Source organism: Salvelinus fontinalis, chromosome 29 (assembly GCF_029448725.1).
Source record: "Salvelinus fontinalis isolate EN_2023a chromosome 29, ASM2944872v1, whole genome shotgun sequence".
Taxonomy (NCBI): Eukaryota; Metazoa; Chordata; class Actinopteri; order Salmoniformes; family Salmonidae; genus Salvelinus; species Salvelinus fontinalis.
In genome coordinates, this window is record NC_074693.1 from 11329848 (window position 1) to 11345327 (window position 15480).

The window sequence follows — 15480 nt, forward strand, 5'->3', positions numbered from 1 at the left end:
TTGACCAACCCCAGAAATTTACCAATCTGTTTTGGACTACCTAGAGCCTTTGACCAACCCCAGGTAATCTAATCAACGATCAGCATATGTTTGTGATGACTGTGTTTCTGTCTCTCCCATGTAGTCGATAGTAACTGATCTGTTATATTTCCTGGAGAAGATGGAGGTGAACCCCTACAACACGTACCAGGCCCAGATGTACAAGGAAGAAGAACGGGAAACCTAAACTAGACTCCAGAACCCACATAGGGCAGAAGGCCATTTTCTTGCCACGGCGACTAGAGGGCACAGGGGAGTGAAGGTTGTAAGTCCAGGGTTGTGTCAAATGTAGTGCACTATATTGGGAATAGGTTGTTATTTTAGACACATCCATTCCAAAGTGCTCTTTGGGAAATTGCAGACAGGCTCAAACAGTATTTGAAATTTCAACTAGCATGAAGCTTGAGTTGCAGATTATAACAGCAGTTTACAAATGTCTTCACTGACCTGTTATAGATGCTGTCATCTGTATAAACTGTTGTAGCTATATGGTGGACAGCTGACTGGTAGAATCATGCTAAAACTTGACCAAATGAAGCATTCCACTCCACACTACGAGACTCTAAGCCGCTAGCTAGACATCTAGAATGTATTCCTCTACTGATGTGACATGACTACAGACATCTAGAATGTATTCCTCTACTGATGTGACATGACTACAGACATCTAGAATGTATACCTCTACTGATGTGACATGACTACAGACATCTAGAATGTATACCTCTACTGATGTGACATGACTACAGACATCTAGAATGTATACCTCTACTGATGTGACATGACTACAGACATCTAGAATGTATTCCTCTACTGATGTGACATGACTACAGACATCTAGAATGTATTCCACTACTGATGTGACATGACTACAGACATCTAGAATGTATACCTCTACTGATGTGACATGACTACAGACATCTAGAATGTATTCCTCTACTGATGTGACATGACTACAGACATCTAGAATGTATTCCTCTACTGATGTGACATGACTACAGACATCTAGAATGTATTCCTCTACTGATGTGACATGACTGTGGTCCTCTGTAGCTCAGTTGGTACAGCACAGCAACGCCAGGATATTTGGTCTGATTCCCGGAGCCAGCCGTAGGTAAAATGCATTACTGTCATTCGTTTAAGATAAGCGTCTGCTAAATGGCATATTTAAATATCTTATAGAAAGCTGATGGATAAGAAGTCACATACTGTACATTGAAAACCATAAGCCCCTCTGGGGGAACAGTAGCTGTCCAGTCAATGAGTCGTTCAACCACAAGGTGTCAATGCTACACAACACATAAACCTGCAACAGAGACGATCAAATCTCGCTTTTAAAAAGTCACATTTATTAGACATGAAGCTTTTTACAATTTAAAACATCTCATAACAATAAAATCCCCAGGATGCAGCTGTACTACTAGTTCACACAGATATCAGAGATGCGTGTGAACTAGGACTGGGTTAGGATCTTATGTGGAATGGTACAGCTAAGGGCTAAGCAAGAAATCTAAACAACTGGTTTAAAGCAGACTGGCTGGCATTCGAGGGGGGGGGGGTCCGTTAAGAGCAGGTTTGAGAGAATTTAGTTAACAATATGCCAACAATTGCCTAAAACGAGAAAGATCAACGAGTATAATTTCTTGTCTTCTTACTAAATCTAATTATTATGGTCATAGACCACTTATAAATTGCCATATCACCCTTATGAACGCTTTATACTCACTCAATAAGTACAGGTACTACCATTTGGTCACGTATAGTTGTTTGTGTGGATGATATGTCCAGTTTCCATTGGGAAGAAACTCCCTGGGGTTTTAGTGCTATGATTCTAAAAGTGCAGCTGCTTAAATTCTCTGATAGCATCATAGTTAGTTTCCATACCGAATGTGTTAATTCTCTAAACCTAAAACAATAAAACTGCATGACTTGTACAACATTTTTAACCCTCAGATCTGCACATACGATACTTTACGTTTGAGGTATGTGCGCCATATATAAAGGTACGATTCTGTCTTATAGGAATAATTCATGTTGACTCAATTTAGCAAAGAACTCTGCTCTCTATTGGCTAGAAATAAGGGTAACGCTTCATATGGAGCCAACAGGTATTGTGCATTATTACTTGTTATAAGCATGTATAAAACATGTTCAAATTGTAATGCCATGTGTGACAATTTTTTCCATCCTCAACTGGATGATCTCATGATTACTATGAACTAATAACAAAACATAAAAGGTGCTTTATGACAAGTTATAGTGCATTATAATGGCATCGTAATGCATTATAACTGCGGGCGTTGAATAAAGTGTTACTGAAATAAGACTGATCCCTATTGGCTTGAGGGGCAGATGCATGCTAGTACACTACCATCAAACGATGTAAGGCATTACCCATACATTACAGACTGAAAAATGTAAAAATAGCACTTAACATTCGCCACTAATGAATACATAGTTAAAATGACTACCATAATCCATTTATGAAGTTTTCAAATAGAATAATAAAACTGACGTATTTAATTCCTGAACGTTACAAGGGTCGCCTTCATCAAGATTTTGTTGTTTTTTCATCCTGCCCCGTCGTGATGGGTATTTTGAGTAGTTTGGTTTTAGACTTCTGCAGTTTTGTTGCTTTTTGTCGGTATGTTGCTTTTGAAACATCCAGGATTCTTTATCCAGATCCTGGGCCGTTGTGTTTATTCAGCTGTGTGAAAAGTAACAGGAGATACGTTAACGGAGGAGATCAGTATCTCTGTAGGAGGAAGGTTGGTTTACTACGGACCATGTTTGTTTATGGCATATTTACATGTAAATCAAATCAACATTTGTCACATGTGCCGGATATGAAATGCTTCCTTACAAGCTCTTAACTAACAAGGCAGTTCAAGAAAGTGTTGAGAAAATATTTTCCAAATAAACTAAAGTAAAAAAAATATTTAAAAAGTAGCAATAAAAGAACAATAACGAGGCTATATACAGCGGGTACCGAGTCGGCTGACTACATTGGAAGGAAACTAGTGAGTGAAGAGAATCAATATGATTTGGTAGATTACCAGTACTATTTATTTGATTTATTAATAAAGGACCAGGCTTATGATTTGATGAGGTCTTATTCTGCTGTAACACAGGAATGCTGTGTGAATTAGAACCTTACATTCAGTAGATGAACAGGACTCTCGTTCGAGGAAGTGTGGCGTAAGTAGGGTCGGCCATTTTGCGAACCCGGGAGTAGTTGACGAACCCTCTGACGAACAGCATAAAGCCTGGAGAGTCACAAAAAGACAACAGCATACGTTTCATGATCATCTTTCACACATTTCATACACATCAAATCATTCAAATAGAGCTCAGACTTAAGCTCCACTTACCCAAAGCCAGGAACACCCACCACAACCAGTACTGCCCATCAAAGTAGCCAGGGAAGTAGGTGGAAAACTGGAATGTTCAAAAGACAGTAAAATAACATTAGGATACCAGTCGTACAGACAGTAGCATTCCAAAGGATTTAGTGCAGGAACAAAAGCCCGAATGCCCCCGCAGCACAGTGAGAATTATATAAATGGGGGATACAACCATCCCAGCTCTGTAGATGTAGCTGTGAAGAGACAGAATCATTAAATCATTTATTTTGGTACTGTCCATATATGTAAGCTGCTTTTTGGGGTCGTAGGTTCAGGAATGGCTGAAGAACTGACACATTTACCTGGAGCTAAATCTGCAGATAGCACTACTAGGTGATCTGAAAAGTCATAGTCAATCGATTAATAATAATATTAGCAAAATGGTTTATCTTTAATTTACAATCTGTAGAAACTATGAGAATAGAAAGGTTCAGAACTTTTGTGAAACATCACAATACATTTGAAAATATATGGCAAATAGAACTTGGTCTTCAGAGATAGATGGGAGGGGTTGAGGGTACAACTAAAAGGATGGAACTAAAAACAAACAAAAAATGTACAGTGCGTTCGGAAAGTATTCAGAACCCTTGACTTTTCCCACATTTTGGTACATTACTTATTTAAATGTATTCAATAGTCCCCCCCCCCCCCCATAAATCTACACACAATACCCCATAATGACAACGCAAAACCAGTGTATACATTTTTGCAAATTCATCATTTAAAAAAAATCTGAAACATCACATTTACATAAGTATTCAGACCCTTTATTCCGTACTTTGTTGAAGCACCTTTGGCAGCGATTACAGCCTTGAGTCTTCTTGGGTATGACGCTACAAGAATGGCACACCTGTATTTGGAGACTCCAGTCTAAAGGTCCTGACCGCTCTGGAGCAGGTTTTCACAAGGATCTCTCTGTACTTTGCTCCGTTCATCTTTCCCTTGATCCTGACTACTCTCCCGGTCTCTGCCGCCCAAAAACATCCCCACAGCATGTTGCCGCCACCACCATGCGTCGCCGTAGAGATGGTGCCAGGTTTCCTCCAGACGTGACGCTTGGCATTCCGGCCATAGAGTTCAATTTTGTTTCTCATGGTCAGAGTCCTTTAGGTGCCTTTTGGTAAACTCCAAGTGGGCTGTCATGTGCCTTTTACTGAGGAGTGGCTTCAGTTTGGCAACTCTACCATAAAGGCCTGATTGGTGAAGTGCTGCAGAGATGTCCTTCTGTAAGGTTCTCCCATCTCCACAGACAAACTCTGTCAGTGACCATCGGGTTCTTGGTCACATCTCTGACCAAGGCCCTTCTCCCCTGATTGCTCAGTTTGGCCGGACGGCCAGCTCTAGGAAGAGTCTTGGTGTTACCAAACTTCTTCTATTTAAGAATGATGGAGGCCACTGTGTTCTAGGGAACCAATGTTGAAAAAAAAAATTGGTACCCTTCTCCAGATCTGTGTCTCAACAATATTTTATTTAATGTATTTTAGAATAAGGCTGAAATGTAACAAAATGTGTAAAAGGGAAGGGGTCTGAATACCTTCCAAATGCACTGTATATTGTATGTATAAGCTGGAAGTAGAAGCCTAAGTGTTGTTGTCCATTAGTTTACTCCAGTTAGGGGAGGCGTGGTAGGGTTAGGGGAAAATAATGAAGGCAAATATATATATAATGCCAGTCAAAAGTTTGGGCACACCTGCTCATTCAAGTTTTTTTTTTTTTTTTTTTTTTTTTTTACCATTTTCTACATTGTAGAATAATAGTGAAGACATCAAAACTATGAAATAACACAAATTGAATCATTTAATGACCAAAAAGTGTTAAAAAAAATATCAAAATATCTTTAAGATTCTTCAAAGTATCCACCCTTTGCCTTGATGACAGCTTTGCACACTATTGGTACTCTCAACCAGCTTCACCTGGAATGCTTTTCCAACAGTCTTGGAGTTCCCACATGCTGAGCACTTGGCTGCTTTTCCTTCACTCAGCAGTCCAACTCATACCAAACCATCTCAATTGGGTTAAGGTCGGGTGATTGTGGAGGACAGGTCATCTGATGCAGCACTCCATCACTCTCCTTGGTAAAATAGCCCTTACACAGCCTGGAGGTGTGTTGGGTCATTGTTCTGTTGAAAAACAAATGATAATCCCACTAAGAGCAAACCAGATGGGATGGAGTATCACTGCAGAATGCTGTGGTAGCCATGCTGGTTAAGTGTGCCTTGAATTCTAAATAAATCACAGACAGTGTCACCAGCAAAGCACCCCCACACCATCACACCTCCTCCTCCATGCTTCACGGTGGGAACAACACATGCAGATAGCATCCGTTCACCTACTCGGTGTCTGACAAAGACACGGCGGTTGGAACCAAAAACCTGGACTCATCAGACCAAAGGACAGATTTCCACCGGTATAATGTCCATTGCTTGTGTTTCTTGGCCCAAGCAAGTCTCTTCTTATTATTGGTGTCCTTTAGTAGTGGTTTCTTTGCAGCAATTCAACCATGAAGGCCTGATTCACACGGTCTCCTCTGAACAGTTGATGTTGAGATATGTCTGTTAACTGAACTTTCAATTTCTGAGGCTGGTAACTCTAATGAACTTATCCTCTGCAGCAGAGGTTACTCTGGGTCTTCCATTCCTGTGGCAGTCCTAAAGAGACACAGTTTCATCATAGCGCTTGATGGTTTGTGACTGCACTAATTTTACGGATTGACTGACCATCATGTCTTAAAGTAATGATGGATTGTCGTTTCTCTTTGCGCTGTTTTTGCCATAATATGGACATGGTATTTTACCAAATAGGGCCATCTTCTGTATACCACCCCTACCTTGTGAGGTTGCGTGTGTTGATCTTACCCTGACTATGAGAACCCATTTGATGAGAGACAGGCCAAACCCAGAGATGGCTCCGTAGCGGCCGGCTGCAGAAGTGGTCAGACAGAAGGACAGGAAGAAACCAATCCAGTTGAACAGGAATGCCACTGGAGAGAAGAGAGGACAATCAATCAATTAACCAATCAATCATAGACCACTAATGAGCAAGTTGCACATCAGTTAACATGCTGTTCACCACACATAGACCATGATGCTTTGTGGAAGATTATACAACATATTTTCTAAAATCACAAACATTCTCCTTATGAACCGGTTGGACAAATCCCTGGCTTGACTTATTTAGTTGATTTGTTTAGTGTACCCATGAGATGCAGACAGGCATTGTCCGCCCATAACAATCCCTACACTGTACAGGAAACAGAGAGAAGACTTACTGAAGAAGGTGAGCATGAAGATGCCATCATTCCCTATCCGCAGCTGGTCAGCATCGTCACACTCATCCTCCTGAAAGAAGAAATAAGAAATATCTGTTTTGGTTGTCAGACATCTTCAAATGATGATGGTCCAAACATGTTTATTGAGGATGTAGGCTCTCAATGAAAAATACCTCAATGAATGAATGAATATCACTGTGAAAGGAGGACAGACATACCACGACCCTGCCAGGGACCAGAGGCACGCCGGTCTCCGCTTTGGTCCTCTCTGCTTCATCATAGGAGGGCAGTGTGGTAGCCACGTTGTAGGACGGGGGGTTGGGGAACCTGCCTGCATCCTCCTTGTAGTCAAAGAACGCTGCAGGGGAAATGGAAAGGTGCAGAAAACTAAAACATGAGTGACACCGCACATTATTGACGGCTAGTAGCAAGGTGAATGTTGAGAGCTCACCAACACCACAGCGTAGCCTTTCCCTTTGAGCACGAGACTAACAATATCCTATTCCTGACTTGCATCTGCAATGGTCCTCCAACCCCATTGTCATATGAGATTAGTCAATATTTAGCCAGTTGCTGTGTGTAGTGCTATGGATGGACAGAGGACAATTACCTGCGTTGGCAGCGGAGATGCTGCTGTACGGGGGGGGAGCATCCAGGACAGCTGCTTCCTCCTGGGGGGGCTGGGCTGCTGCTGGCTCCTCCTCATTCAACAGCTGAAGGAATGGGCCAGAGCAACACACACAGTCAGTGGGATGATGCTGCTGTTGTACTATTATGTCTGTGACCAATGCTGAGAGAGTCATTTAGCTAGCTGCTTCTCTGCTTTTACCAAAAAATGAATTAATGTGGTAACTGAAAAGCACGAATCACCGCATATAACCATGGCAAGTTGATTGGAAATATAGCAGAATACAAACAGCGTAGTTATTTCCTCCGCAAGGCAATCAAACAGGCAAAACTTCAGTACAGAGACAAAGTGGAGTCGCAATTCAATGGCTCAGACACGAGACGTATGTGGCAGGGTCTACAGACAATCACGGACTACAAAGGGAAAAATAGCCACGTCGCGGACACCGACGTCTGGCTTCCAGACAAACTAAACACCTTCACCTGCTTTGAAGATAACACAGTGCCACCGACGCGGCCCGCTACCAAGGACTGTGGGCTCTCCTTCTCCGTGGCCGACGTGAGTAAGACAATTAAGCGTGTTAACCCTCGCAAGGCTGCCGGCCCGGACGGCATCCCTAGCCATATCCTCAGGGCATGCGCAGACCAGCTGGCTGGTGTGTTTACGGATATATTCAATCTCTCTCTATCCCAGTCTGTTGTCCCCACATGCTTCAAGATGTCCACCATTGTTCCTATACCCAAGAAAGCAAAGGTAACTGAACTAAATGACTATATCGCCCCGTAGCACTCACTTCTGTCATCATGAAGTGCATTGAGAGACTAGTCAAGGGTCATTTCACCTCTACCTTACCTGACACTCTAGACCCACTTCAAATTTGCTTACCGCCCCAATAGCGCCACAGACGATGCAATCACCATCGCACTGCCCTAACCCATCTGGGCAAGAGGAATAACTATGTAATGCTGTTAATTGACATTAGCTCAGCATTCAACATCATGTACCCTCCAAGCTCATCATTGAGCTTGAGGCCCTGGGTCTGAACCCTGCCCTGTGCAACTAGGTCCTGGACTTCCTGACGGGCCACCCCCAGGTGGTGAAGGTAGGAAACAACACCACCACTTCGCTGATCTTCAAAACTGGGGCCCCACAAGGGTGTGTGCACAGCCCCCTCCTGTACTCCCTGTTCACCCATGACTGCGTGGACAGCACGCCTCCGACTCAATCATCAAGTTTGCAGGCGCCACAATAGTAGTAGGCTTGATTACCAACAATGACGAGACAGCCTACATGGAGGAGGTGAGGGCCCTGGGAGTGTGGTGCCAGGAAAATAACCTCACACTCAATATCAACAAAACAAAGGAGATGACCCTGACCCTACTGTCTGCCCAACGCATCACAGGGGGAAAACTGCCTGCCCTCCAGGACACCTACAGCCCCCGATGTCACAGGAAGGCCAAAAAGATCATCAAGGACAATAACCACCCGAGCCAATGCCTGCTCACCCCGCTATCATCCAGAAGGCGAGGTCAGTACAGGTGCATCAAAGCTGGGACCGAGAGACTAAAAACAGCTACTATCTCAAGGCCTACAGAGTGTTAAATAAAAAGAAAATGTGGATATATTGAGGCAACATCAAGACATCAGTCAGGAAGTTAAAGCTTGGTCACAAATGTGTCTTCCAAATGGACAATGACCCCAATCATACTTCTAAAGTTGTGGCAAAATGGCTCAAGCACAACGAAGTCAAGGTATTAGAGTGGCCATCACAAAGCCCTGACCTCAATCCTATAGAAAATGTGGGCAGAACTGAAAAAGCGTGTGCGTGCAAGGAGGCCTACAAACCTGACTCCGTTACACCTGCTCTGTCAGGAGGAATGGGCCAAAATTCACCCAACTTATTGTGGGAAGCTTATGGAAGGCTACCCAAAACATTTGACCCAAGTTAAACAATTTAAGGCAATGCTACCAAATACTAATTGAGTGTATGTAAACTTCTGACCCACTGGGAATGTGGTGAAAGAAATAAAAGATGAAATAAATTATTCTCTCTACTATTATTTTGACATTTCACATTCTTAAAATAAAGTGGTGATCCTAACTGACCTAAGGGAATTTTTACTATGATTAAATGTCAAGAATTGTGAAAAACTGAGTTTAAATGTATTTGGCTAAGGTGTATGTAAACTTCCGACTTCAACTGCATCTTAGTCTATGCCGCTCTGACATTGCTCGTCCATATATTTATATATTCTTAATTCCATTCCTTAGATTTGTGTGTATTGGATATATGTTGTGAAATTGTTAGATACTACTGCACTGTCAGAGCTAGAAACACAAGCATTTCGCTACACCCGCAATAACATCTGCATGTGACCAATCAAATTTGATTTTATGTAATCATTCATCTTTTTCCTAGTGAGACAAATTAACTGGCAACACCCCATCAGTGACATGACAGGAACCTTTGATACCCGAGGGGTATCCTACGAAGCAAGATCAATGAGTTAGCCAGCTAACTTTGATAAACAACCAGTAATAACTACAGATTTAACTACATCTACCTACTGGTAGATGGGTAAACAATAATTGTAAAAAAAATATGCAGATATTGAATATCCCTTTGAGCATGGTGAAGTTACTAATTACACTTTGGATGGTGTATCAATAAACCCAGTCACTACAAAGATACAGGCGTCCTTCCTAACTCAGTTACCGGAGAGGAAGGATCATGGTTACAGAGTTTAATGGCTGTGATAGGAGAAAACTGGGTTTTGATCGACATTGTTGTTACTCAACAATACCAACTTAAATGACAGAGCAAAAAGAAGGAAGCCTGTACAGAAGAAGAAAAGAAAAAATCAAAAACATGCATCCTGTTTGCAATAAGGCACGAAAGTAGGCAAATGGCAAAGTAATGAACTTTATGTCCTGAATACAAAGCGTTATGTTTGGGGAAAATCCAACAACACATTACTGAGTACCACTTTTCATATTTTCAAGTATGGTGGTGGCTGCAACATGTTATGGTTAGCCTTGTCATCGGCAAGGACTAGGGAGTTAACGCTAAAAAATAAACAGAATAGAACTAAGGACAGACAAAAATCCTCCAGGAAAATCTGGTTCAATCTGCTTTCCGACAGACACTGGGAGACAAATTCACCTTTCAGCAAGACAATAACCGAAAACACAAGGCCGAATATACACTGGAGTTGCTTACCATGATGACATTGAATCTTCCCGAGTGGCCTAGTTACAGTTGACTTAAATCGTCTTGAAAATCTATGGCAAGCCTTGAAAATGGCCGCCAAGAAATGATCTATGACCAACTTGTTAGAGCTTGAATAATTGTTTTTAATACTAGTGTTCAAATATTGTACAACCCAGGTGTGCAAAACTCTTATAGATTTACCCAGAAAGACTAACACCTGTAATCCCTGCCAAAGGTAATTCTAACATGTATTGACTCAGAAGGTTTAATATTTATCTAAATCAAGATGCGTTTTATTTTTTATAAAATGTTCGAATTTTTCTTCCACTTTGACAGAGTATTTTGTGTAGATTACTGACCAACATTGACTGTTAAAAGTGGGATTAAAACTGATTTTTTGTTACAATGTGGAAAAAGAGGAATAAATACTGGATGTGTTTTCGGTTGTTCAATCAATTTGACCATTTCAAGTTTGTCTAGAATAAAAAGTTATTTCATTATATTTAGGCGAGTAAACTGGCTAATTTATCCTGCTTTGTGGTATACCTCTCTGGTATTAGTCTCAGATTGGCTGTCTACAACTATCAACTAATGTAGGCCTAACGTTACCTACTAGCTAGCGATAGTAGTGGGTTCTTGTGCAATCTTGATACATTTCAATATCACTATGATTGTGGTAGCTAATTAGCTAGCTAAATACCTACCAGTATGTAGATTATGTTCACTGCAACAACAACATATTCCACGGATTAGCCTTGCAATGGTCTATGAGGGTGTGACATATAACAAATAGGCCTGTGGCCCGTTTTTTTGTTTAAATGTAGCTAGTTAACTACACTTAACCACCACAAAGGAGGTAGCAAGCTAACTTGTTACCCAAACTGTCAAGCTACATTTTCAAGACATAATGAGCTATAACGTTTGCTAAACTGGGCCGAAGTCAACAGTCGCCGTTTCGTTTTCCATTCCTGGCTAGTTTAGCTAGCTAGCTGTTAGCTAATTTTATTGGGTTGTCATAAAAATGTAAAAATAAACGTACCTCCTGATATCTAACATTGCTGATTTGCTCGGCCATCCTGGGTGGAAGTTGAGTGTCTGAAAATTATCACTTGTTTGACAAACTGTGAGCCGTATATAATATTGATACTGTACGCTAACACTCGAAACTAGCACAGCTCCGCCATCTCCTCTTCCTCACAAGTCGGGTGTGTTGTTCCTCCCCTTGCACTGTCATGTGACCCAGTGGAACTGTCAGGATAATCGTAGATAGCTACAATCTCACGATTTGCCGAATCATCAAAGCACTACTAAACTTCAATGAAACGAATATGTAACAAATACAGAATCATTCTCAAAGTTATTTTATTCAAATAACTCTCATTGAAATACATTCAAAGTCAAGTTTGTATAAAATTTAACAATGTAGCTAAGAAACCTGAATTGTCAGTGATGTCACATCACGCTGGCTTATGTTCTATCTAAGATAAATGAATTACATAATCAATGTACTCAATGTAGCCCACTTCAAGTAGGTTTACTATTATGTTACATAAAATGTAACTTAAGGTAAACCACAGTACAACACACACAATTGATCATCCACCCTTGGCGGCTGTCATATCCAGGAGAGTACGGCATCATTTCTCTTGGTTATTGCAGGTTTCCAGATGTATTTGTAACTCCCTCGTCTTACTTGGGAGGCTGTGGATCCACCAACTTGTTGTGCACATGCATCATCCCTGTAGGAGAAATAACAATAGTTCAAGTGAGTCAGATTTCCACTTTATTCACAATTATGTTTTAATTGAAGAAAATAATGTATCCCTCCCAGGCCAATAATAAAACAAAACACAATGAATTTGGAAACTGATGAAGCACTAGTTGATAAGCCATACAAGCAGTATAAGAAGAAAATGAACTGCGAGGACCAAGTCCTTTAGTAAGTAAGTAGACCCTCACCTCGGAAGTACTTGACCGTTTTAACCCTCAGTTCCAGGGTAGCATCCTCGTCACACACAAACACAGTCTGAGGGTGCTGCTGAAAGGCCGACACCGTCCACATGTGGTTCACTCCTTCCTCTATGGCCTTGTACAGGGCAAAAGCTTTGTGTACTCCCGTGATGAGAATCATGACCTGGAGACATTAAGGAGATAATGTGTTATTATCATCCTATAAACTGTTATTAGACGGTTATAGACTGTCATTACATTGCTATAGACTGGTATTACATTGTTACAATAAAGCAGCAGTAAAAGGATTTGGGGGACATCATAAGGCTATGTGTTGCAGCCTCATTATATAATCATTTAATAAGTATAGGAGTTGTAATGGGACCAGTTGTCCATGCAAAATAAGTTACAAGAGAAGACAGACCAGAAACATAAGGCAGAGACAGACATCTTGAAATCATCTCTAACCTCTCTGGCATCCATGACAGTGGCCACTCCCACAGTCAGAGCCATGGTGGGTACTTTAGACAGATCTCCGTCAAAGAAGCGTGCATTGGCTAGGATGGTGTCCTGAGCCAGGGTCTTCACTCTGGTCCTGGACAATAGACTAGAGCCTGGCTCGTTGAAGGCAATGTGGCCATCCGGTCCAATACCTGACAGACAGGGTGGGTTACATTTGTTGGATTTTGGTATTTCTTTTTTCTATGTGTTGTTTCCTGAACTGGTTTGTGCTTGTGGTGTTTCTTAGCTTCTTCAACTATGTCTTTGAAAAAGTATGTACCACACAATACAAAAACATATTTTATGATGCAACAATGCAACAACAATAACAATCTGTTAGAACAAAACTATACACTTCTAATTTAAATCCAGCATGGGTGTGTCTGCCTGTTTGATTGAGCAGTTGCTATTGTGTCATTTGACATCATCACTGTTATCCTACCTACCTCCAACAAAGAGGTCAATTGCCAAAGCAGCTTTAGAATGTAGTAGATTAAATATAATCAATATACTAAATTCCATCCTATCATTGTCCTCCCTACCTACCTCCAACAAAGAGGTCGATTCCTCCAGCTGCTTTGATCTTCTCCTCAAAGGAATCACACTCCTCTACAAGGTTGGCAGCGTTGCCATCCAGAATATGGGTGTTCTCCGATTTTATGTCAATGTGCTTGAAGAGATTATTCCACATGAAGGAATGGTAGCTCTCTGGGTGATTCCTAGGAATACCTACATGATTTAAAAAACAGGGATCACAGTTTTGTATGGCTTCTCATGCTGTGAGAATGTTGATTCTGTATGGTGTAGAAATAGGTGAGATAGAGAAGTATTGTAAAGGTGAAGCGTACCCACATACTCGTCCATGTTGAAAGTTTTGACATACTTGAAAGAGATCTCTCCTTTCTTATAAAACTCAATCAGCTTCTTATAGCATCCCAGAGGAGTACCTCCTGGGGTGTACAACAATGAATTATTATGGTTAATATGCATTGCTTTTTCAACAAAATATCTGTAGTTTCACACATCAAATAAATCAATGTTGATGTCTTTATACAGACACATTTGACATAATTATTATGAGTGCAACATTAATTGTACAAATGAAAGGAGGGCGTGCACTGTAGAATCAACAGCTTGCTTACCTGTGGGGAGTCCTAAAATGAAGAATCTGTCTGGTCCAGGGTTGAAGTTAATGATTTTATTCCTGATGTACTTGGCAGCCCACTCACCAACTTGGTCATAATCATTCAGGATGATCAGCTTCATGGTCCTGAGTTAAATGCAAACTTGGATGGTGAATACAGCTGTTATTGTACAAGACCAAACAGCTTTTGAAGCAATTTTTGTTCTCCACCTAAAGCAGACTTTAGACTCATAAAATGAGAGCACTTGCACCCGGAAGATGTACTAGTTTCCCTACGTGAATTGAAGGGGGAAGTAGACCAAATCAAACTATACTACGCATTGTCGGCGCTTTGAATGGAATGCAAATGTTGAAACCACTTTACTTGAAAACGTTATCTTGCATATACACTGCTCAAAAAAATAAAGGGAACACTTAAACAACACAATGTAACTCCAAGTCAATCACACTTCTGTGAAATCAAACTGTCCACTTACGAAGCAACACTGATTGACAATAAATTTCACATGCTGTTGTGCAAATGGAATAGACAAAAGGTGGAAATTATAGGCAATTAGCAAGACACCCCCAATAAAGGAATGGTTCTGCAGGTGGTGACCACAGACCACTTCTCAGTTCCTCCTGATATACTGGCCTGTCTCCTGGTAGTGCCTCCATGCTCTAGACACTACGCTGACAGACACAGGCCAGTATATCAGGAGGAACTGAGAAGTGGTGTGTGGTCACCACCTGCAGAACCATTCCTTTATTGGGGGTGTCTTGCTAATTGCCTATAATTTCCACCTTTTGTCTATTCCATTTGCACAACAGCATGTGAAATTTATTGTCAATCAGTGTTGCTTCCTAAGTGGACACTTTGATTTCACAGAAGTGTGATTGACGTGTGATTGACACTTAAACAACATTGTGTTGTTTAAGTGTTCCCTTTATTTTTTTGAGCAGTGTATATATAAAAGAGGCCGATGGTAATGTTTGTTTAAATGTTTTTATTTAACTAGGCAAGGCAGTTAAGAACAAACTGTTGTTTACAATGACGGCCTACCCTAACGACGCTGGGCCAATTGTGCACCGCCCTATGGGACTCCCAATCACGGCCGGTTGTGATACAGCCTGGAATCGAATCACGGTCTGTAGTGACGTAGTTTGTACTACCATCTTATTTTTGACCCGACAGTAAATGAAAAACAAAGGCATTAACCAATTTACCGCATGCAGGCCTGAACCGGAGCTGGGCAAGTTCTAGCGAACGCATTGTTTTCAGATTGTAACGCTGTATGTTGATTAGTATGAATAGGTCTTCTTGAAGTGTGTAATAGTATATTTTCTTATAAGTAGCGT

The 15480-nt window shown here is 41.2% G+C and overlaps 2 protein-coding genes across 2 annotated transcripts; both read right to left on the bottom strand.

The window, feature by feature from the left end:
• Positions 1-1364: 1364 nt before the first annotated feature.
• On the bottom strand, positions 1365-11788 carry LOC129827413 (NEDD4 family-interacting protein 1-like). The gene is made up of 8 exons (XM_055888239.1): positions 11587-11788; positions 7319-7421; positions 6927-7066; positions 6709-6778; positions 6296-6420; positions 3408-3474; positions 3194-3302; positions 1365-2743 (listed from the first exon to the last, which is right to left on the bottom strand). The coding sequence occupies exons 1-7, from the start codon at positions 11620-11622 to the stop codon at positions 3196-3198; spliced, it is 648 nt and encodes a 215-aa protein (XP_055744214.1). The 5' UTR covers positions 11623-11788; the 3' UTR covers positions 1365-2743; positions 3194-3195.
• A 104-nt stretch (positions 11789-11892) lies between these two features.
• On the bottom strand, positions 11893-14658 carry LOC129827412 (glucosamine-6-phosphate isomerase 1-like). The gene is made up of 6 exons (XM_055888237.1): positions 14141-14658; positions 13847-13948; positions 13545-13727; positions 12966-13150; positions 12507-12681; positions 11893-12286 (listed from the first exon to the last, which is right to left on the bottom strand). Exons 1-6 carry the CDS (start codon positions 14262-14264, stop codon positions 12237-12239), a joined length of 819 nt encoding a protein of 272 aa, XP_055744212.1. The 5' UTR covers positions 14265-14658; the 3' UTR covers positions 11893-12236.
• Positions 14659-15480: the final 822 nt, after the last annotated feature.

Excerpts from the sequence above, each read along its gene's own strand:
- LOC129827413 (XM_055888239.1), bottom strand. The coding sequence starts at position 11,622 with ATGGCCGAGCAAATCAGCAATGTTAGATATCAGGAG. Across the intron at positions 7,422-11,586 it reads GCAATGTTAGATATCAGGAG|CTGTTGAATGAGGAGGAGCC; the intron begins GTACGTTTATTT and ends CCATTCCTTCAG. Across the intron at positions 6,421-6,708 it reads CTTCATGCTCACCTTCTTCA|TGGCATTCCTGTTCAACTGG; the intron begins GTAAGTCTTCTC and ends TCTTCTCTCCAG.
- LOC129827412 (XM_055888237.1), bottom strand. The coding sequence starts at position 14,264 with ATGAAGCTGATCATCCTGAATGATTATGACCAAGTTGGTGAGTGGGCT. Across the intron at positions 13,151-13,544 it reads AATCGACCTCTTTGTTGGAG|GTATTGGACCGGATGGCCAC; the intron begins GTAGGTAGGGAG and ends CCTGTCTGTCAG. Across the intron at positions 12,682-12,965 it reads CTGTCATGGATGCCAGAGAG|GTCATGATTCTCATCACGGG; the intron begins GTTAGAGATGAT and ends TAATGTCTCCAG.